The sequence below is a fragment of the Halichoeres trimaculatus genome, unplaced genomic scaffold, assembly GCF_033239565.1.
Source record: "Halichoeres trimaculatus isolate MK-OKI-2021-1 unplaced genomic scaffold, fHalTri1.1 fHalTri1_scaffold_20, whole genome shotgun sequence".
Taxonomy (NCBI): Eukaryota; Metazoa; Chordata; class Actinopteri; order Labriformes; family Labridae; genus Halichoeres; species Halichoeres trimaculatus.
In genome coordinates this window covers 18,086,823-18,110,029 of record NW_027437198.1, presented here as the reverse complement: position 1 = coordinate 18,110,029, position 23,207 = coordinate 18,086,823, and the positions used below count along the sequence as shown (strand labels likewise).

General features: G+C 38.7%; 2 protein-coding genes across 4 annotated transcripts in view; one reads left to right on the top strand and one right to left on the bottom strand.

Annotated features, from left to right (window-relative positions):
* Positions 1 to 20,413, bottom strand: part of brd4 (bromodomain containing 4) — a 32,457-nt gene extending 12,044 nt beyond the window's left edge. The window contains exon 1 of one of the 3 annotated variants that reach the window (XM_074697403.1): positions 20,334 to 20,413. Coding sequence is in view for 2 of the 3 variants with exons in the window: in XM_074697402.1 (XP_074553503.1) it covers positions 12,894 to 12,991 (98 nt within the window). In the remaining variant the exon portion in view is untranslated. Of the gene's footprint in view, positions 1 to 12,893; positions 13,487 to 20,333 lie in introns of those variants that run through there. The other 2 variants (XM_074697402.1, XM_074697401.1) reach the window with 2 other exon arrangements.
* Positions 20,414 to 20,882: 469 nt separating this feature from the next.
* On the top strand, positions 20,883 to 22,662 carry pet100 (PET100 cytochrome c oxidase chaperone). Its single transcript, XM_074697459.1, has 4 exons — positions 20,883 to 21,034; positions 21,192 to 21,278; positions 21,397 to 21,429; positions 21,753 to 22,662. Exons 1-4 carry the CDS (start codon positions 21,008 to 21,010, stop codon positions 21,840 to 21,842), a joined length of 237 nt encoding a protein of 78 aa, XP_074553560.1. The 5' UTR covers positions 20,883 to 21,007; the 3' UTR covers positions 21,843 to 22,662.
* The last annotated feature ends 545 nt before the right edge of the window (positions 22,663 to 23,207 follow it).

Sequence of the window (23,207 nt, the reverse complement as noted above, 5' to 3'; positions counted from 1 at the left end):
CTCTATCTAGAGCGATCCCTCGATTCCTCGAATGATTCGAGGTACTCGATTACAAAAAAAACTCGAGTAATTTTCTCCGCCTCGAGGAATTGTTTAATTTTAAAAATTCTATTTCTTAAAGAGAAAAAAATTCATTTGAAAAAATAACTGCTCTTTAACTAAAGAAAAATGTATTTTATCCGATTAATCGATTAATCGATGGGATTTTCAGAAGAATACTCGAATACTAAAATATTCGATAGCTGCAGCCCTACTTCTATCTAAAAGCACACCATCAGAAAAACAGCACAAAGAAATTAGGATGCTGAATGAATTTAAGATTTTAGGCAGAGTTTTGAACTCCAAACAGAAAATTAATAAAAGGCAATCTGAAGGCATCAAATTAACTAGGTAGCATAATAGATAATGACCCAGGAGATGGCATCACTTTTAACCAGACTTCACTGTTAGGGCTTTAACACTGAGCTAGAGTAGTTTTCAGAGATGCTAAGCCAGGCAGTGCAGGCAGTGCAGAGATGAACCAATATGATATTGATCCAGTACAGAGTCAAAAAACTAGACTGATATTTGTGGCAGAGGGCAGATCTAACAGACTCATTCATTCTTTTCAAGTTGCCGTCACATATCCCAAAGCCGAGTTTCCACCAAGCAGTCCGGTTAAGCTCAGTACAGTTTGGTACGGGTTGGATCAGCAAAGCCTGATCCTGTTTGCGTTCCCACAGCCAACCATGCCCCCTCATGGTAGAAGCATGAAAGAGGAATTTAGCTTTGTAACAGAGAGGGCCGTGTGCCACCGGGAGAAATACAGGAGCTGTCACATGGTAAGTGACGACTCTTTCGACCAATCAATAAACTGCTGTCTTGTAGCTCGTCCTTCTCTGATTGGATCAGTATGTCTGACACATCAACAGAACAGTTCCCAAAAGTGGGACGGCTCGTCTTGGCTATTTGGGGATCTGTCCTGGGATTAGTCAGTGGAAACGCCACAAAATGTGTACCGTACCGAGACAAACCAAACTGAAAAAAATCATACTGCTATTGGTTTAGATCAGTGTGACTATAGGCCTGTGCTAAAGCTGAAGTATCGAGAAAGTTGGATAGGTGCATCCCTGAGATTATCATAAAGATCTTGACTTCATGGCAAGAGAATAATCCAAGAGAAATTATTGTACATTGTAGGGACAATGAGATCTATTGGAAGATAAAGAGTCTGGCAGTCTTTTACAAATTGTGATGTTTCTTCTCTTTAAGTCCTTAAAGACATTTTATAAGCTTTATAAAAGAGATTTCATCATTATTTTTTTTCAAATGGAAACATTTTTCTTTATCAAAAGCCTTGCAAACTTATTCTTTGTCAGACTTACATGAGGTAGAGAAAATTTCTGTTCAGCAAAAAGCAGCTGACCTTACCAAACCAGAATGACAACATATGGACATTATCAGGAAGTCTGACAGAAAATGAACTTCATACTTTTTTCACCACCAAGCCACAATTCAGAGGTGGTAAATGGAGTGGATTTACTATTCCATCAATTCAGTTTAGCTATTGTCAATTTTTAAATCAGTACTGATATGCGACTTATTTTTATAGATAGAAATAGAAAGAAAATAGATGCTGCCTCAAGGTCTAGTCAAGCGCGGTGCCCATGGGCACCTGGGTGCCTGCAAGAATCACTTAATGTGCCCCCAAGTCATGTTCCGAAAAACAGCATTGGTCACAATGGAGTTCCTTCCAGAAATGTATGTTTCCCACCATCATTTTTGTGTAAACCAAAGAATTGATGAATAATTAACATCGACATGTGATCAGTCTCTTCAGATAATATTACTACTGCTACTACTATCATTGCTGTGAATGCAGCAATGCATTCACAGTATATGTTCTTCTGTGACAAAAAAATTTATTCTTCTTCTTCTTCTTCTTCTTCTTCTTCTTCTTCTTCTTCATTCTTCCGCCCGCTTTTTTGGACCGCTAAAACTCAGGCAAACTTCAACCGATTTTCACCGTTCAAACTTCAAAACGTGTGTTTCAGTGGGGACAAGGGGGCTATGACTTTTCAGAAACTTTTCACGAATAATTTCCGAGATATACGACGATTTACGAAATTTTGGTCACATAGAGATGAATGGGGAATTTTCAAAATTTTCTCCCTTCAGGACATTTTCTCAGCCTGCTTCAAACCCTCCTCATTCAGTCATACATTCAGCTACAAACTCCATTCAAACTTCAAAATATTCAGCTATCTTTTGGCTTCATTCAGTGGGTTTCAAATGTTTCCTAGCATTCATAGTTTCTTCACAATGACCCTTCAAAGGTCATGATGCATTTCAGCTCTTCGAGCCGTTTAACATTGGTGTGTATTGGACGGAATGTTTTGGCTCAGAGTGGGAGATTCAAACGACAGAGCAGGGAGAGGGGGAAACAAGACCTGAGAAACTTCTGGGTAAACTGCTCTCTTGGCCATATTTTTTGAGCTATCAACACAAATAAGCCCTCAGCATGTAAGTAGTCTTGTCCTGCTTCTGACAAAGTGGTTTTTAAAGCAAAAGGATGGAGCACTTTTTCACAAAATGGCCAACTGTCATGAGAAGTTCAAAAAAATCCCCATATACCTCCATGTTAATTCCTGAGGGGTTTTCTCAGAGATCAGTAAATTTTCCCTCATCTATCTATCGCTCTCGTGGGTTTGTTTCTTGACCTCCATGCATGAAATTTAGATCAACAGCTTCCTCTGGGTCTCAGGATTCCTACGGTGTGTTCATTTTTATTCTAGCCCTCACGGTTTTGGCAAGGTGACAGGAGATTCGGACTCTTGCTTTGCCACAAAATCTTCATAAAATTACTGTAACAAGGGCAAAGTTGTGCACCTGCACCTGCTGCCCTTGACGAGCTGGTCACCGTGGAAACCTTTCATCTCATGCAGCTGTTTTTAGTAACTCATCAAAACATCCAGGAACAAAGACAAGCATGTGTCTGTTAATTTATCATTGATCACCAATGCAAAATCTGGCTTCAGATAAGCCTCAGCAGACAGGTTTACATGATTGAACACACACACACACACACACACACACACACACACACACACACACACACACACACACACACACACACACACACACACAGGGCAGAAAGTATCACACTTTAACAGCATTTGACTTTCATTTCCCTGAGTCAGCTCCTTATTTTCCCAGATTTTTTTCTTTAAATTTAAATTCCTTCCTTTAATTCCTGAATTGATTCAGCCAGTCAAACTTTTAAATCCTATTTTAGATTACACCGATTCAGGCTTCATCATCATTCTTTTTGTCAGAATTGCAAGCACCTTTACACCCTGATTTCAAAGGGAATGTGTAGGGAATCAACAGACTCCACCAGCTCTCTGATGGCAGTTGGTAAACAATGATCACCATGGCAACATCTGGCTTCAGATGGGCCTCAGCCTACAGGCTTACATGGTTAAAAAACTCACACACAGGACACACAGGATTACATTTTAACAGGGTTTAAGAACGCCGACTTACATTTACCCTCAGTCAGGTCATTATTTCCATCAATGTTCTTTAAAATTTGATACATTCCTTTAATTTTTGAATAGACGCAACAATTTCAACTTTAAATTCCTTCATCCATTCCATTTATTCGACCATTTATTTCCTTTCATCCAAGAGTTCATGGCAGGCTAATTCAGCATTCTGCATTAGCATTTCAGTGCAAGCTTTCCAGGAGTTCTTAAAACAATTTTCAGACATATCCTCATTCATTCATGTTCAGCATTCTGCATTAGCAGTTGAGCGCAAGCTTTTACAGGAGTTTTTAAAACAATTTTCAGACATATCCTCAGTCATTCATGATCAGCATTCTACATCAGCAGTTGAGCACAAGCTTTTCAAGACTTCATTCAACCATTTTAAGACAAATCTTCAGTCATTCATGTTCAGCGTTCTGCATTAGCATTTCAGTGCAAGCCTTGCATGACTTCATTCAACCATTTTCAGACACATCTTCAGTCATTCATGTTCAGCTTCTGCTTTAGCATTTCAGCGCGAGTTAATTAAGACTTCATTCAGCCATTTTCAGACATATCTTCAGTCATTCATGTTCAGCATTTTGCATTAGCAGTTCAGCGCAAGCTGCTTCAGCATTCTGCATTCACAGCGCAATTTCTTCAGAAATTGCTTTTCTAGTTACTATTACTATTGTTATTGAAAAGTGACCTGTGCAATTTTGTTCAGGAAGTTTATACCTGACAAGTAGCCCTTTGTACCATCCACACGCACCAGGCAAATCCGCCAACAGGTGAGGCTTGAAGCATGCCAAACCCATATTTGGAAGTTTTTTTAGACGCAAAGGACGTGCCATTCAATCAGAATGAAGCCCTTCCATTCAGCTGTGACACTTGAGAACCAAAACCTCTGTTTCCTTAATCTGACACGCCAGACAAACAGTTTCATATGTCCACCACGGTAATATTGCACAAGTCCATCTGGGTAGCAGCTCTTCTGATTTGTTTTCAGAGGCGGGACTTAAAAAAAAATCTGCAGCTGCTGATTGGACGACCGTTCTGATTAACACAATCACCACGGACCAATCCACATCAAGCCACGGTATGACGTAGCTTATGTGAGCCAATGCTTTTAAGAAACAATAGATAAACAACTACTGAATCACAAGAAACAGCTGTGAAAGAGGCGTTAGACGACAGCTTCCGTTTTTATGAATTTAACTTAAGAATCAAAGGAACGCTGATAAGTACGAAAGTCTGCTGACGTCACGTCTGCTGCCACAGCTCCCGCCTCTCTTCCCTGATTGGGCCTGGTTAGAATTTAGCGGCGTGAATTTGTTGGTCATTGGAGCCTGACAAGATAGACCTGCGGGAGTTCAGAAACTGAATCAGGCAGGTCCATCTGCTCTGCATGGTTACCGTTTCCTGGCATACACATAAAACCAGGGTTTTCCAAAATCTTCACTAGGGATGGGTACCAAGTAAGGTACTTTTACAGGTACTGACTGAGTTCTGTCTGTGGTACCGATTCACATAAAATCAGTACCATGTTTTGGTACCTAAGCCTATCCTTGTGACAGCAGTATTATTTCAAATGTGAAAGGTACCAATCCCTAATTTCACGCTGGCCCGAGTTTTAAGAAAACATTGTTTTTGGTGATGTAAAAATGCCGTTTGGTGTGGATGACGACCTAAACATAAAAAATCTTATGTGGTATCCAAGATAACCGACTAAGACAATATTTGTAGTGGAAAGTCATCCAGCTGAAGACATTATAATACTGGGGTCAATCAGTAATATTGCTGTGTACGCATCCTGCATTGCTGAGCCATTTGAATCTTAATGTAAAAGTGTTATTCATGCACCCCAGGGACGAGCGTCATCCTTCCTAAACAGAATAACAGACTGGAAACAACAAACTCCTGTTAAAATCGCACAATCCTTTCTGTCTGAACACCACTACTTAATACTTCTGCACACAGTGGATATGCACATCTCATTTCATGCTGTTCTAGCCTCTTTAACAAAGAACCAGTCGCAACAGATTTCCTTCACCAATAAAGGGTATGGAACTAGCACCATCATTAGGGCTGCAGTTACTCATGATGCTGATTTCACTGCCTGGGGGCAACCACCACGTCCCTTTACAAGTCAGATCCCATATTTTCCCAGAGTATCGAGAAGAAATCATTTTCAGAAAAGCCACTGGAGTTCAGACGAAAAACAAAAACAATGGTGTACACATTTTACGTCCTAAAATTTTCTAAATTTGTTTCCTGATCAACTTTTCTGCCTTGCATTAATAATCTTTCAAATTTAGTCTTCTCCACTAGTCATAACCTCCAAAAATGTTATACTACAATTTCTAATAAAACAGAATTTCTTTCGGGACCTATTTACTTTTCCAGGGATCCACTCAAATCACCACTCATGGGTTCTGGAAACTCAATACATTAAAACCCATGAATATCATGATCCTCCACATAAAGACACTAACAATGTTACTACAATGTTATTAGCCTGTTGCATAGAGCAATATTCAAGCAACACAAGAAAATGTAAATCAACGGAAACAAAGGCTAGTACAAAAACTACTTTGAAAAGCATGGTGTTTATAAAAAAGGGAGCATTCAAAACACCTTTGTAGGATACATAAACATTTTTAGTACGCTTAGAGCTAAGTTTTCCTCTTTCCTCATTTAGTTTCCTCTTTCAGACTTCTGCATTTCATTTGTTATCATTTCTGTTGTGGGCCTCTCAATATTGTCAAATGCATAAACTCTTTAAGGATGTGATTTGTATGCTCTTGTTTCTTATAATAGTGTTATGCTATCTGTTGTGCACAGAAGGGCCATGTGTAAAAAGAAATAAGGTGCAAGACAACTCTTTATTGCTGCCAATAAGAAGCAAGATTTTGCTATCGGGTTAAAGAATTATAGTCTTTGTTATCGTCAGATTTTTCAGACTGCAGTCATCATGGCCGTTAAGAAGAATGTTTTAATGAGGAACCCTTTTGAGCAATAGAGGATTGCACATTACATAAGTGATCAGTAACAGGTGGTCACACACTACAAGAAGTTTCACACAGACAAGTCCCTCACAATATCTGCCTGGTAAACTACATGTGCTCACTTGAGAAGTGAAAAACAAGACACTTTCTGACCAAATGGGATGCCTGCAACAATCCAAACTGTTTTCTTGTTTTGTCATAAAATCTAAAAGACAGCAACAGCAAAGCTCTTGCAGCACATCTGAAGCATCGCACACATCTTTGTAACACTGGGCCTAACACGCCACCATAAATAATCCGTCCCTGTGTGTGATATTACACAGTGTACCAGTGTTGAAGGAGCCAGTAAACAAACAGATCCCGAGTCAGACACTTGCATCTTTCCTATTCTGCCATTTCATCCTTAACACCCTCTGTTTTGTCTGATACTACCTAACCCACTGGCTGAGAAGTGGACTGACGTCTCCTTACCTAGAATGCAGAGCTACTGGGGCAGACTGACAGTGTCAAAGTATGCTACATTTCTCATAAATCTATCTCCAGTTTCTATTTCAACTTTGATTACTTCCTGATTTTATTAATACAAATTTCATTAACAGTTTATCACTGTTTGATATGATCAAGTAGCATTTACAAATATCAACAGCCAATTGTCCAACTGTATCGATACAAACTTAATAAATCTGCAATGATGTTGACAGAAGTCAATCAGAAGGTGCTGCTTACCGTAATTCACGCGTATCTTTAGTATAGCCGCTGACCTTTGACCTCAACAACATCAATAAAGAATACTGTGGAATGTTGTCTGGTTCAGACAGCTGGGGAGGGGGGATGCATTCAATCTAGTCTTGTGTGTTGCATCACAGTAATTGCCCAACACACACAGGGGCTGAAAAATCTAAGCTGTAACCTCTGAAAGTGAGAAATAAAACAGAAGTGCTTTAAACTGCAGTGCATTGAGTGTTTGCTTGAGATTAGCTCTAGGAGCACAGGAAATCACATGCACACCAATGTATGTCACACAGACTGTGTCCATGTGTTGTAGTCAACGAGAGAAGTCTGAATCCCCGGAGAAAGCTTTGCAGTTAGAAAATATCAGTCAAAATATGTCTTCTGAGAGCCAAAATATGGAGTTTTTGCCATTTCTTTAAGCTTTTGGATACACAGGTGTCCAGTTGTCTTGGCACTTCACCTTAGACACCTCCTAACCTAAGGTCCAGCAAATTTTAAGGAAACAACAATAAAAAAGATAGCAATACTTAAAACCTTTTTATTATTGCCAGTTTGTACCTTGATAATCAAATGAAATGTGCAATACGCAATACAGTTTACATCGTGTTAAATGGGGGCAAGTATTGGCATCAGCCCCATGATACGATGACCTTCACGATACTTGGGTCTAAAGCTGAAACCATTCCTTGAATGATTCGAGTTACTCGATTACAAAAAATACTCGAGTAATTTTCTCCGCCTCGAGGAATCGCTTAATTTTTAAAAAGATCAAAGAGTGGTATTACAAATAGAGCTGAGGACATATTAAGAGAGTTTTCAGACCCCTCAAGCTGCCTCTTATACAAAATAGCAACTAGCAACAAATCTCGCTTCTTTTCTGGAGTTTGGAGACTAATGGGTCATTGTACGAAACGGGTGCCATTTGGGTCCGCAACATTGATGAGATGATTTACAAATTTTGGAGCTACCAAAGCAAGTGCTCCTATTGACATGCTGTACCAGAAAATTCTATTTCTTAAAGAGAAAAAAAATCATTTGAAAAATAACTGCTCTTTAACTAAACAAAAATGTATTTTATCCAATTACTCGATTAATCGATGGGATTTTCAGTAAAATACTTGAATACTAAAATATTCGATAGCTGCAGCCCTACTTGGGTCACAATAGGATAGTATCGCTACGATATCATAATATTGCAATATTTTGCGGTATTACACCATCAACTAAGAAAAAAAAATAGATGATGTTAAAAATTAAAAGGACAAAGTGAGTCAAAATTATTTGACTAAAAACAGCTTTTCTTTTTTATTGTTTTTGAAGTACATAAACTTAACTTGACAACACTGCTCTCTATGGCATCAAAACCCAAATCATCAAGTTTAGAGATTAAATATTCTGAATATACTTTGAGATGATAATTATTTCGCAGTCTATCCTACAGTGGAGTAGCTCTTCGGCGCCATCTACTGCAGTGGAGGTGTGGAAGACATATTTTACTTCCAGTTCCGCTAAAATATAAATATTCATTTTTTACATGAATACTGATATAAAGAGTTGAAAAATCAATATTGTATCAGAGGTCAGAACATCCTGTCCCCATATCCTGACCCGCCTGTCTCCCTCATAGGGAAACTGAAAGTAAATAAACCCCCTCGCTCCCTTTACTAAGACCAGTATACAGCATCAGCTTGGAGGTTGATTGGAGTATGGCTGTTTTTAAGGAGCTGGTTTGTAAAAAGTAAAATACTGGTTTGATTATTGGAGACTGTTTTGGTTTAAGTTTCAGACAAGCAACGCAAAAAATAACAGCAAAAACATAGAAAAACAATATAAATGTATAACTGCATGCTATGACCCAGAGAAGGAAGCCTGCACAGTCTGCTACAACAAAACAATCCATGGAGCTTCATTTACTAATGTTGTGTGGAGGTTCTACCAAAGTTACCATAATGCTGAAAACAGCCACTGTAGCAGCTGTCACACCTGATGTCTTTATGCAGCTGCATAAAACCCACCAACCCAAAGTACCAGTTATCTAGTCCCAAAGACTGTGCCAAAATGTACACTCAAGTTTGAGCGCCTCGCCCTGCACCTCACATGTTTCTGACTTCATGCTGACCAATGGTATGTGGTCCAGCAGGATCTGTGAACCATGAGAGTGACAATACATGTCATGGAAGTCCAGGAGATGAAAAGTGCTTGTCTTCAGACCAGCTAATATCACGCTGGAGGCAGGATGCCCTCACAAGCTTAATGTGACTTGTTGCTATAAAAGCTGACAGGGGTAGAGGTACAGGTTTTAATAAACATCAAATAACCCCTGTTTTAACCTCCCAACATTCTTGTGGATTTTAGAATAGATTTTAAAACTTTTTACTAATAACTTTTAAAGCATGCATGGGGCAGGTGGGAACCTCCAGTTGTTCCAGAGTCAAGATTTAAATCCAAAGGAGACAGAGGCTTTTCTTAAAATACATTTTTACTTGCTTGCGATAAGTCAAAGGTAGAGAGAAAGCAATGTGATGTCATCTTCTTATTGGTTTCTTACTGCCTTTTTCTTTGTCCCCTTTTCTACTTATTTATTACGCTATTCAACTGTTCTATTATCTTATTTTTTTATTCTCTTTTACACTTACTGACTCTGCTTTATCTTATTGCTGTATCATATCTTATTAAATTTTTTAAAATATTTTTCTAGGTTAAAAAACTTAAATTATACAGTTATTTTAACTTTTGGCTTTTACTGGTAATATGTTTTTTATCCACTTTTTATTTTTGTTGTTTTTAATCTTTCTCATTGTTTCTATTCCCTTGTTTTACTCACTTCTTTTGACAGTTGTTCCCTGTTGTATCTGTCTTTTTTGTTGGCTCTTTTTGCTGCCCTGGTGCTCCTCTCCTGTCATTGGGTTTTTATGTAGATGTACTTTTCAAGGTTGTTCTTGTTTACAAAAAAAAAAAAAAGTTGTAGTATTTCCCCGTTTACTTCCTGGCTTTTTATTTTATCTATTATGTTCAAGGACTTCTGCTGTTAAGCACTTTGTAAAAAAAAGGTTTTTAAAGGTGTATATAAAGGTATATATAAATAAAGCCAATATTATTAGTTATTATAGTAGTGTTGACAAACAGGTGCAACTTATCAAGTAGCAGAGGATGTAGAGTTTTGTTCAGAGAATTTATCAAGCCATTGGTAAGTAAAATGTTGAACGAATTAATTTCTAAACAAGATTTTGAGTCTAACTCTCAGCCAATTTTTCTCCAGCCCTAACAAAGTGACAGCTGTCCCCAACAAGTCCTGTCCAGGTTTGGAGTGTTTTGGTGGATCAAAGTGTTACGTTTTATAGTACCTTAGGTTTACTTTATACCTTTAAAAGGTAGAGTGTGCAAGATTTTCCTTGGTAAGTTTGCCAGCCTCGATGAACTGACACGTGCATGCATGTTTGTTTTCATCCTCTCTTTCGACCAAAGAGGCTGAATGAGAAGATGCCTCACTACGTCTGTCTTTCCTAACATCTGGGTGCATAGGTTCTATAGCGGATTTAGCAGATTTATAGCGGAGTGGGCATCAGTCAAAAATGCGATCTTTGGGGTGAAGACGGAGCTGCTTGTAGGTACACACGGAGAGAGCTGAAGCAAGTGTCCTGAGGGGTAGGGAGGAAACATGCTAATATGAGTGATGGCACAAAAGATACGGTTCTTAAGCCGCCTGCCACGGTCCCAGTGTGGGAATATTTTGTTTGAAAAATAAGTAAGTTTGTCGCATTTGTTTGAAAATAGTGGCGACAAAGAAGAAGAGGGAGGTGCAGCGGAGCCTTGTTCTATGACAATCCACTCTTACTGAGGCTTTTGGTCGGCAAAGTAAATAGAAATAAAGGCACCAAATGGTGGGCGCTCAAAGACAGCTACATTGCCAAAGAAATGCAGCCCTTCAATACGGTTGAAAGCCAGAAATGTCAAAAATGTTTGACAGACAGTACGGATTGACTGGGAAAAAGTACATGTTACAAACAATTCAAGAACTGTATAAACTCCCTTTTACTTAGGCTACAGTTTTTATTGTTTTGTTTTTTGGAGTTTCGTTTTTTCTTTAGAGACAGGGTCTTTGTTTTATTGTTTTTGATTAGTATTAATTATTTTCATTGACATGTTTTTTTTTTCTAAAGAATCCATTTCATTTTCATTTCATTTTTTTTTTCTTGTTTGTTAAATTTACTATATTTTTTGTTTAATTTATTTTATTTAAAAGATCCTGACCTTTTAATTACAGTTAAATACTCTTAAGAAATTAAAGTTTCTTGCTTTTGATATGGTGTACTCACTTTATTAACCTATTTATCATAATTACATCAATGAAAAAATGGAAAAAAAAAATCAAAATTATATTGACAATAATATTGTTTATCGGCAATAATATTTTGGAAAATTTTCGTCTAGCAAAATTTCTTTTCATGACAGGCCTAAAAATACCCTTTTTTTCTATTGTAAGAGCAAGGTCAGGATGACAGAAGCCTCTTAAGAGCAGAAAACCCCATTCTTAAAAAAGAAGCAACCTAGTCATGGATCCATGCAGGGGTCATTTAGTTCAATTATAACTGAAAGCTTTGAAGACAGACTTGGTCAACACTACAAGCATGTCAACCAAAATTTTGCAACCTTCTGGAGCTCACAGTGAGTAGGTCTTTAAAAGTCTGGCTGCCTTCTTCTTTATTGCATCTTTGAGAAATACTCAAAATTCAGTTGTGACATTCAGTTACTGCCTTGTTTGAGTCGAACGGCAAAAGGTTACCCAGGTTTTCATCAATCCAAGTCCTAGACTACATTTCTCTCTTTGTCTTGAAAACTTGCTGGTTAAATGACAAAATTGTCATAACCTGTACAGCTGAGTGTCACTGATGGCAACACAAGGGAAGTACCCATTTACAGTACCAGTACCAGCCACAACACAACAAACAGGAAGGCCTTTCTTACTTTTTGTCTGTAACATGAGTTTAATAACAATAAAAATCTTACGCATTTTCTTTTCCCACTATTTATCTCAAAGTTGGAAGGTTTTAGAAGTCCCCTGGTACTGATTACGAGCACTGACTGAATGACTCAGTGCTTGAACACACGTACTGACTCAAATAGACTAACTATGAGTCAGGCATATCATAACAGGAAAAAGGGAAGGATTCTGCCAGCACTTTAAGGCTGAACTCCCAGCTGGTTGGGCTAAGCAGGCCAAACACTACCAGGAATTACAAGTCATTTCTACTCCTGACACACGCACACACACACACAACCCCCTTCTTCCTCTGTGGTCCCCCCTTCCCCCACACCCCCCTCTCTCATCAGGAGGTAGAGGTTCTGCTTTTGGCTAAAATCTGGAAAACAATACTATTCCCGACAAATCTCAAAAGGCATCCAAACTGGATTGTTTATACTAGGACATGTAAAGCGGAGATGGTGCTGACCACATGACAAACCCAAGAACATCATTCTAAGCTGCCTTTGATTTAACCTTCTTCTCAGCTTTTTGATCATGTATTTCTATCACTTGTGTGTTTAGTTGGGATAAATTGTATACTTGAAATAGTTCAAACAAAATAAACAAGTGGCAGTTTAATTCCTCAAAACTTTGTGGAGGTTTATCTAAGGGATAGCATACCTTTTCACAGAGACGGAATGAGCAATTTTTTCCAAAAGGGCATCCAGTTTTTGAAAATCCAGCAAATCATTTGACTTCGCGTGCATTTTGTAATCCATTTATGATCTCCACTAAACAGAAACCAAAAAGCTGTCACTAAAGAATTTCACAGAAGTCTGCTTTCCCCTTTTCACTTATCCACAGATGTGGTATTCACGCTCCAATATGTATCCAAACATCCCACAGAACACCGGGGACTCCTCAGTGAAGTCCAAATGAAGCTGGAGTGAGGCTGGAAGTAACAAGCCTTAGCCTGGATTTAGTGGGTCCAGGCTGGGAGAAAAGGCTGAGGAAGCCTTCAGCCGGCAGGCTGTGTTAGCTGTGTGAACCGGTCCTCTCTCTGCCCCATCCCCCTCTCAGCAGTACAACGGCCCAGTTGCCACAGGCTCTTCGCCTCATTGTATGTCCTCTCCAGGGCCTCCAAAACTTAAATGGACACCAGACGCGAAAAAGAGGCAAACCGAGGAAGACGAAAAAGGGGAGAGAGGGGAGAGAGGGCTCCGATAAGATCCAGAGGAGCACTTTATTCCTCAAGCCCGCTCTCTCACCCTCTCTCTAGCACAGAGCAGCATGCAGTTACTCAACAGTAAAAAATGGCTCTGCTGCTTCCTCATTCAGGCGAGCTTCAGCCCACACACCCTCCCTCCCTTTCTCCTACGCGCTTGCTCATTCTACCCCTCCTCTTTTCCCCATCAATAGCTTGAGGTCCAGCTCTTCTCTCTCTCACTCTCAACACCTTTATCACCCCACCCCCTTCCTGTCTTTTCCTTGTCCATTTTAACATGCCCCACCCCCACCGACTCGCTTCCCCTCAGAGTGATCTTGTAAGTACCTTCCCCCACCAAATTTAAAGCTTTTTTAATCCACACTTCAGGATCTCCTCTTTTAACATCACACATTCTTGAAGTATGCTGGACAAACTGAACCTAAAAAAAAGGCTGAGTAATATTTTTCTAAACAAACTGTTGGATGAATATGAACTCAAACTTAGATTTTGCTGCACACAAGCTTTCCACTAGATTACCACTAGTTATTTTTAAAATACAAATCTAACAGTGTAACAAATGTAAAACTATAAATAAAGCTAATAAAACAAGTAAATATTGATCTTATTTTTTCAAAATTGTATTTTAAATCATACACCAGGTATTAAAAAGAAAAATAGGGTTTACCTTTTCTAGCCTGTTATCTATATGGTGATATTAACGGAATACTTCACACCTTTCCTCAGTTCTTTTAACTAGGACAGAAAACCCAACAGCTGTCTATCTTTTTAGAGAATACTTAAGGCAATCAACCACTTTATGCATAAAAAAAAATTATATGTTTCCAACCAGCACTTGGGCTCTTACTCCCACCGGACTTCCCCACTCTAAAGGTCACCTCTTACCCTCCCTCAAAGGTAGTGACAGGTGGAATGGGAGCAGAAGGTGGCAACGCGTGGCATCAGAGCTAGGAGGCAGAGCAGCACTTTGTGTATTTGCACATCAGAGTGTGTTTGTATTTGAAGCTACCGCTTTCAGTTCGCAAGCCTGCCTCTTGTGCTCCTGCAACGTCATAATGCTGCGTGAAAGCACACACTGAGACACCAAGATGAAGTCATTTCAGGGTACAATGGTGAAATTATGATGACATTGTTGTGCAACTGGAATGTGTAAGACGCATCACTCTGTCTATATGTATGCAATTTTACTGAAACATGCAAAGTGGGGGACATAATAAGGAACACTCACAGGTGAGAGTTCACAGGTGAGAAGTGTGACGGATACATAAAGGGTCAGACCACACACAAAGCTATCTCTTAGCAGAGCAGCTTCCATTGTGAAGTTTAGGCAATTCAGTGACCACACTGCTCTAGATGCAGAGGGATAATTTCAAGGGATGCACGATATTATAACACGTTTATCGGTATCGGCAGATATGAAAATTTCTGCTGACAGGCACAGCCGATAAGGTTCTTTTCAGTTAGGATTATTATTATTTTCCATCTGAAAAATAAGCTCCTTAAATAAAATGTAGCACGTCATTTATTTGCACTGCAGAGCTCTGTCTGTCACCAGGTCGTTACAGTAGCTCTAAAATAATCAAATGCAACTTGGTTATGTTTATAAATGCATTGTACATTTAAAGTTCATGTGATCCAAATAAATAATTTTCCTGTATTTCAATACTGAATGTCTTGAGTTTGAAAAAATAATACATTTCTTATTTATGGTAAAATCAAATGTTTTTTTTTTGTCTTGTTTTATGTGTGTTTCTTAAACAAATAAGACCTTCGCAATAAGAGTAACATATAAATTCCAGTACAGGATAGACTTCGCTTTCTTTACAGTGAAAAAAACAAACGAACTTATGATTATCGGTATCAGTATCGGCCAAAAGGGGTTTCGATATATCAGCACAACGGATATCGGCAAAAATCCAATATTGTGCATCCCTAATAATTTCCTCTGTTCTTATGCCATGCTTAACATTTAAATTAATTAGATGTTTTATGAAAACTACAGGGGCTTTTTGTTAGGAATCACAACTCCGGAATGGAAATTCTAGACAGGGAATCTACCTACTATTTTCTTTTTTGATAAAAGATTATTTTGCAAGTTAAAGGCACTTGTTTCATGATGTACTAAAACATTATTTCCTTTCCTTCATTTCTTCAGCAACAAAAAACTACACTGTCAACCACTGTAAATAAAAAATACATACAAACGTAACAGTACAAACAATTTAACAGCTAAACTCTACTATCTCAATTCATCTCAATCAAGAGTTCTATGTCTTCGATCCAATCCAAGCCATCCAATCCAAGCCATCTGATTCAAGCGATACCCCTTTCCTGTCAAAAGAAACAGGTGCTTATGGTGTCTTCCATTTCTACTCGGAAGTGGGAAATTTCAACTGGAACGCCGTTAATTGCTGTTATGGCAATTGCTTCTGACTTGGCAACCAGAATGCTTCTTACTCAGAGATGACGTCATTCCCACTCCCCACTTCCACTGTAAATGTAACACACCTGTAGTTTGTTCTAATCACATTTTTCCAAAGAACTGGTTTGGTTTTCCATCGGCAAGGAGCCAAGTTGGAGCCACATCATTGCATCATCACAAAACGTTTAGACATCACAGCATACTTATCCGTTTTAGTCTTTCCCCTAGGTTTACAGCCCTCGGGGCTGCTGAGGACAGGGGGTGGGCAACATTGTTTACAATCAGTACATTCACATAGATGCAGAAGTTCGACTAAGGTCATAGCTTGTTCATTAAGCCACAGCAGGGGTCTTGTCTTGTCTGCGTATACATGCAGAAAAGAGAATCAGACTTCTGGCTGAGAATGTCTAATTCCACTTCAGTAGGTGGCGTGGCGCTGCGTCTCTTTTTGAAAAACAAAGCTGTGGCCGCAGCAAACTAGTTTCCCGACCTTGGTCGGTACACCCAAAGAGAAAGCAACATTCCGACAACAATGGCGGAGCTGGATGCTGCTGTATCTCTTGTAGACCGAAACGACATCCTGTCATGTTAATATGATAAATATTGAGGGCTATGTACTGAAGTCTAATAAATAAAAGAAGAAAGTATAGACTTGATCTATAAGAGAGGTAATTCATTTTACTTCAATTTAGTCTCCATTTCAGGTTTTGAATGATGAAACTCCAGCAAATTTACAGACAACTGGCTAGGCAGCTTTTCTTGTTAAGAATGGCTGTTTTCCACTACTGATCATTAGACACGGTAACTCTACCCCCAGCCCATGACGCCGGAAACCATGCCATCTTTGGCAGAGAGTTTTGTTCTTTTGGAGATGTTGGATGCTTGTGCTTGTCCTGCTATTTCAACACATAAGTATGGTGAGTAACTGCTTTGAAATACGTTTATCCAACAATAAATGCCATTTATTGGAGCACATACTTAACGTCTTCCTTGCATAAGTTAGTGCCTCAATTGGGGAGCCCAGTTAAAAAAGTATGACTTGTACTCCTACTTGTTAGCATGTACCATGTAGCAGATACATAATGTTGCTTTGCTCAGGAACAAGAAAATGTGAATCAGCCATCAGTGACCTTTCTCCCTACCCAAAAGCAATATCAACAAATCATTCTATTTAGATCATCAACCAAAAAGGTGGGAATATTACAAATATTGAAAATCTAGTGCTATTTCATAATTTATATTATGTGAGTGATCTGTTTTGATTATTACCATTTCTTTACATGGCAGAGTGCTCTGTGCTCCATTTCATTTACAATAGTTTTTAAATGTTTAACTCATTTTTCTTTCAATTCTGTGATGCTACCTCTACCCTTACACACAATGCACCTGTAGCATTCCTCTCACACAGCTGCGTCTGATCCTTTGACAGTATCAATCAGCAGCCCAAACAGCACAAATTGGGTCTGTAATCTTTAATGCACCACTCATTTATCCTAATAAGAGATCTGAGCCTGAATGAGGCTTGTTAGCAACAGAGCGATTTGCAATGATCCAAAACATGGATGTTGCAGAGTGGTGTTAGCAAATAAAAACAGCGGTTTAAAAAGGTTTGTGTTCAACACAAGAAGTTGCTCCTCAATCACTAAATCTAAAGCTAAGACATCAGCTGGGCATTTTTTTTAGTATTTTCCAAAGAAGCGTATGAAGAATGAATGAAACATTGCCAGGATGGTCCCTGCCAGTGGCCGATGCTCTGTGGGGGGAATCACTCTACTGTTATAACAGTCAGTGTCTGAGTGTTCACCTCAAGTCTTGTGAGAACACTCTCGCAATTGACAGCAGTGAAGATGTCAACGGTTACTCCTTACAGCAACACACACACACTTGCAGGAGCTTATGAAACAATGATGCTGTGGTTGTAGTTCAGAGATGACAAGAATAACGGACAAAACCCTGATATCACAGGAAAATAATGTGACCGAATGCAACATGTTCTCAAAGGCAAGGTGAGCTCTCCAGACAGTCATGATGTATGAAAGTGCATATGTTTCAGAAAGCAACTTGTTTCTTCAAAATGAGTAACGCCCATTAAAATGATGCGGAGTAGGAACTACAGAATGGCTGGTTAGGTAATTCTGATGATATGATGCATAAATTAATAAATGTCTTTGGAAATAAGCCATCTTTATTAGTAATACAAATCAAAGTTAAGTATAGGCGATTGACGGCATCTAATTCATCCAAACATGCCCCACAACTATAGAAATATAGCACTATAGCAGACAAGATGCAACAGAGAAGACATTATGTTGCTTGTTCATTGGTACCTTGACTAAACCCTTCTTTTCATTCAGAGGTCATTCTCAACTGGGCCAAGAGCTGTGTTGCCATGGAAACTAAACTAGGTAGAATAAAGCTATAAATTAGTAACTCATCTTAATAATCGAAATAAAAAACACATTAATACATCCATACAGATTAATGTGTTTACAAACAGCACAGATAATTGATAAGACTTAATTAATTTGAAGTTCTATGATAGAAAAGGTTTTAAAAATAACTGCTTTTCAAAGATTCTTTTGTCTGCTCCAAAAACACAAATCCTTAAAGCAATATTTAGTGCAAAAAGAGGCAAAAAATGTTTTCTGCTGAGATAAAAGGGTAGATTTTAATGAAATGTAACACACAAATCGCTACGAAGGCAATTAATGTGAATAGTGCAGTCATTCAGCCCTTGTGATTACATTTACAAGTTGTGCTTAACTCCTTCAGCAAAAGTGTACAATAGGCTACAACACTGAGCTTAATAGCTTGCCAACATCAGATTGGAGTCTCGAAATCGATAAGTATCTGCTACTGTAATGGCCAAATGCCTAAGTTATGGATCATATGCCAATATCCTGCAACAGGGCTGTTATCAGCTGGAATCAACACTCAGTGGATACATTGATACAGTTCAGTGTGCAAAATAACAGATCAAGGTCGAAAGATTGAGCACACAATTGCAGTTTTTTTTCTGGCTGAAAATTATTTAGACTCTTAAATGTTGTGAGTAGTTTTTTTTTTTTTCACTTTCAAATACAAAAACAGCAAATTGTTCCACACATACATTTCAAAGTGTAAGACTATCACCTAGCTCAGCGACTAAAAACCTGTACCCTGACCCAAAGTATATTTGTAAACATTTGTTCAATCCCCCTTTTTTAAATAAAAAAGCTAAGTAGTGATGACTATGTTTAGTAAGAATGTTTGATCCCTGCTTACCATGAAAATTGCTTCACTAATTGACTGAAATGTCACATTTCAAAGAGACATCATGCCATCACCTTTCCATACAACTGTGACACAAAACTGCCATGTGTCTTCAGTTAATTCCCAGTGTTTACAGGTCTGAGAGTCAGAACAATAAAAACATTCCAAAAAAGGAAGATCTAGAAGGGCATCCATAGCCAGTCAGATAAAACGTAAGGTTATGACAGCATCAACATTAGTGCACCTTGGGGCAGAAGTGCATATCCAAGTAAGCATGTGACTGGAAGTAAAACAGAAACTGACAATGTTTGTATGGTGTAACACATACGAAAGGGAAGAACTGTAAGAACAAAAAAAAAGTTTCATGCCTTGAAAATCGTTGAACTGTTACTCTGACAGGTGAAATCTGCAGAGACCATTCGTTCAGTGACGGGCCTCTGTATGAGTAACCTGTCTGATGCTTGGATACCACTGCTTTAAGTCTATATTACAGGGCTTTACGAATAGAACAAAATAAAATAGGCCTGTCCGTGTTGGGGGCATTACCCGATATGGCTGATAAAACGGCAAACTGCAAAGTAATGACTGCTGGCGAGCGCCCATCGTCGAGGAGCCAAGAACCCTGACGTTAGGCCACGGGGCACAGATTATTGCTAAGGTTTCGAAATGGACGTAAGTTCAGTGTATGCGAAATCAGTAGCCCCAGTAATGATCTGACATTTTATTACGTACACCGCAGCCAGTATTCAATATTAAAATACGGGTTCTTTGGTGTTTTTAGATCCTTTGACTGCATTCTGGTCAAATAGCCCGTCTGAGTGTGCGCCATCATCACGGTGACGCCGTCACCGTCTCCCACAACACAAGACAGTCGACGAGCAAACTAGCATTAGATGCTCACTAGGTGTTCATAACAGCGTTTATCCAGCTATTAATAGCGTATTTGTGGTGAACATTGGATGAGACGGACAAGGGATAGTCAAGAGGCAAATAATGAAGGAGCGTTTATTGTGTCTTTTGATAGACAACTGCCAACTAGCTTAAGCTAGCAAGCTCGTTAGCCAGAACAGGCCGCCGAACAAGTGAACGGTCTCTGTGGGCGCCGGGGATCAGCGATACACATCATGACTCACACCGCTGTAACCGTTTGTCTTGCTGTCTTCTCACACTGTATACTGAGACAACATGACTGACAGAATAATGTTGAAACAACGGCGTTTACCTGGGTTTCTCAGGTTGCCAGGGCGCGCGGGATCTGTCTCTCCGAGGATCCTGAACACCTCTCGTTGGCGATGACGTCACACGTAGGTCTATCGTAGAAGACGTAAAGGGAGCGTGTCACGGACGGACTGCAACTTAAACGGCGATGGTAAAGAGAACAGTTGGTGTTGGAAAACTCTTATTAAAGCCCGAAAACTTTTAAGTATCATGTAATACCACTTTGAAAAAAATAGAAATAATACAACAATAAGCACTAAACCAACAAAATAGGTCTTAACCCAATGGAAACCAATAAAAGAATAAATGTGCTTGGTGTGTTGATATTTTATATTTTGTACGCTAATTGTGTGCAAAAGGTGCACTTTTTCAATAAACCAGGATGTGGTACAACAAGATTTTGATTGAGCATATGGCGAATTGCAGATTATTAGCACTAACCAAAAATCATAAACGGAATGAAATCTGGACAAAATAAATGGTTTGCATGCCCCCAGGTGGAAAATGACCGAACTACAACTCAAAGTGCCCTCGCGTACAACAGTCAGAGCGCATGCGTTATGGCTTCTGAGCGATTGGACTCCTTCAGAAACCCGGAAGTAGTTTGAAGGTCTTTTGCAACAGTTGTGGTATGGCTGGAGTTTAGATAACAAGTGAAGGCCCGTGGTCGATGTAAAAATGGGTGTCAAAATAGAGATTTTCAGAGTAAGTACCGACTGTTTCACCAATTATTCTTAATGTCTATCATCTAGCTCCTCATTTTCATAATCGTAAAAGTCTGCGTCGATGTGGGTCCGATCTTAGGCTAACACCTATCACCTTACAACACAACACTCACACTGGTTTATTTCGTTTTGAGCAGATGATGCTGTACCTATCGTTTCCTGTTACCATGTTCTGGATATCGAATCAAGCCGAGTACTTTGAGGAGTATATAGTAAAGAGAAAGGTAAGTCAAGCTCCTCCGTTTGTTTTTATGACTCAACCACCAGAGTTACACACTGCTGCCTGTGCAATAACAACCTACTCTTCCTCTATTTTTTAATGACACCTTTCATGCCAACCAGAGAGAGATCTTCCCACCTGACGAGGGGATGCATGTAAGTGTATTGCGTACTAAAGTAATCATAAATGCTATACATTTTGTATAAACAGTGCTCACTGTTATCAACAATAATCCGTTCAACGGAAAAAAATGTAATATTTATGTTTTTGTTGCCACCACCTCCTACTGCGCAGTGAGAACTGAGCAGACTTGTGTTATTGTGCTGTCAGCATAAATATCCCTTGATGTTTTCATTTTCATTATTTAATCTTAAAAATGTATGTGATTTTACCTGAAAAGCTATTTAATAGATTTATATCCAATGTCTTTTTTTAAATTGTTGCTGACAACAAAAATGTTGTCCTTTCTTATGATCAGAGGAAAGAGTTGGAGGACTTCAAAGAGCGGATGCGTGTTCGAAAGGAGCAAAGACTATTAAAAGAGATGGCTGCGGAATCTCAGAACTGAAGACTCCTTGATGAAGAGAAGCATGATTTCTCAGCAGCAACAGTGAAAGATGCTTTCTTGGACAAATGAAAACTGAACTGAATTGTGCATTTGACATCTACCATTGCACATCTCTGCTGTGTCTTTACCAGGGATCACATTTTGCTATTTAAGTTTTTTTTTTTTCTTTTAAATATTTGAACGAGTGTCTTTTTCCAAGAAATTTTTCACTTTATTTTTGCTTGAATACCTTGTTGGCTGAGCTGCTGGTGATGCTCACTTATTAAACTATTACAGAGTTATATAGTCAAGATAACTTATTGTAGTCATATTGATATGTTGCTACATTGTCTTGAAATCACACCATGGTAATCTTTATTTAAATAGTGTTTTGCAAAATTAAAGTAAATTGGGCTTTTCTGAAATGGGGAACCAGCTCCACAAGTTGGGGTCATGCTTAAGGAGGCAATGCTTCAATATTGAATGCCTCACAATTAATCTCTCTATTCTGATACACCTTGAGCACAGTCCCAGTATTTTAACTAGAAATAATTAATCACATTATCGCACCATACAGCTTATTTGTACTACATCGGCCAAGATATCCTGTATAACTTTTGTAAAAGTGCATTTGACATTTGAGGTGCATTGACCTTGGACAAGTCCAGATGTTCTTGGAATCTTCAGAAATACTAGAAGTCAAAAGTAAGTGTCATAAACAACTTGCCTCATTAGACAAGATGCAGTTAATTTTGATTTACTTTGACAGTTATTCATCTATCTGTAAATTGCTGTTATTAAGACAAATTCTATGCACTGTGCTCATTAAATAAGTTCACTGATGGAAATGACTGAAATTTTGGCCTTTGTTGTTTCTTTTTTTTTCCACATCTTTTTACATTTAATTTTAGAAGATGGAGCATTATCAACACTGACATAGGAAAAAAGGGACTTGACCATCCAATTAAAACAATGGTCCTATGACTTATGTCAAAGTCCTACTGTGTCACTTAATACACCAAGTAAAAGCTTTTACTCAAGATAGCCCCTGTGCAAAGATACTTAAGGGTTATGGTTCCTGAATGTTTTGGATTTATCAGAGGCTGTGAATAATTACGCAAGATCATGGGTATCATCAGGCTGGCAAAACTATCTTTGTTCTTTCAAGTATGAATGTACGTTTGGGAGCTGTACTTGACTTGTTAAAATACTCATAGGTCTTGGATACATCCCCAAACTAACTACTTTAGTACTAGTTATCTTGTCATCCATCATGATGAGGTGATGACATGTTGTCCCCAAGACTCCTCAAATGATACCCCCTATATTTGGCTTTGAAAATGGGCCATTTGGAAGCCTCACACCTAGTCACACTAGTAGCATTGA

Coding starts and splice junctions, on each gene's coding strand:
- pet100 (XM_074697459.1), top strand. CDS start 21,008: ATGGGTGTCAAAATAGAGATTTTCAGA. Junction 21,035..21,191: donor TCAAAATAGAGATTTTCAGA/GTAAGTACCGAC, acceptor CGTTTTGAGCAG/ATGATGCTGTACCTATCGTT. Junction 21,430..21,752: donor CACCTGACGAGGGGATGCAT/GTAAGTGTATTG, acceptor TCTTATGATCAG/AGGAAAGAGTTGGAGGACTT.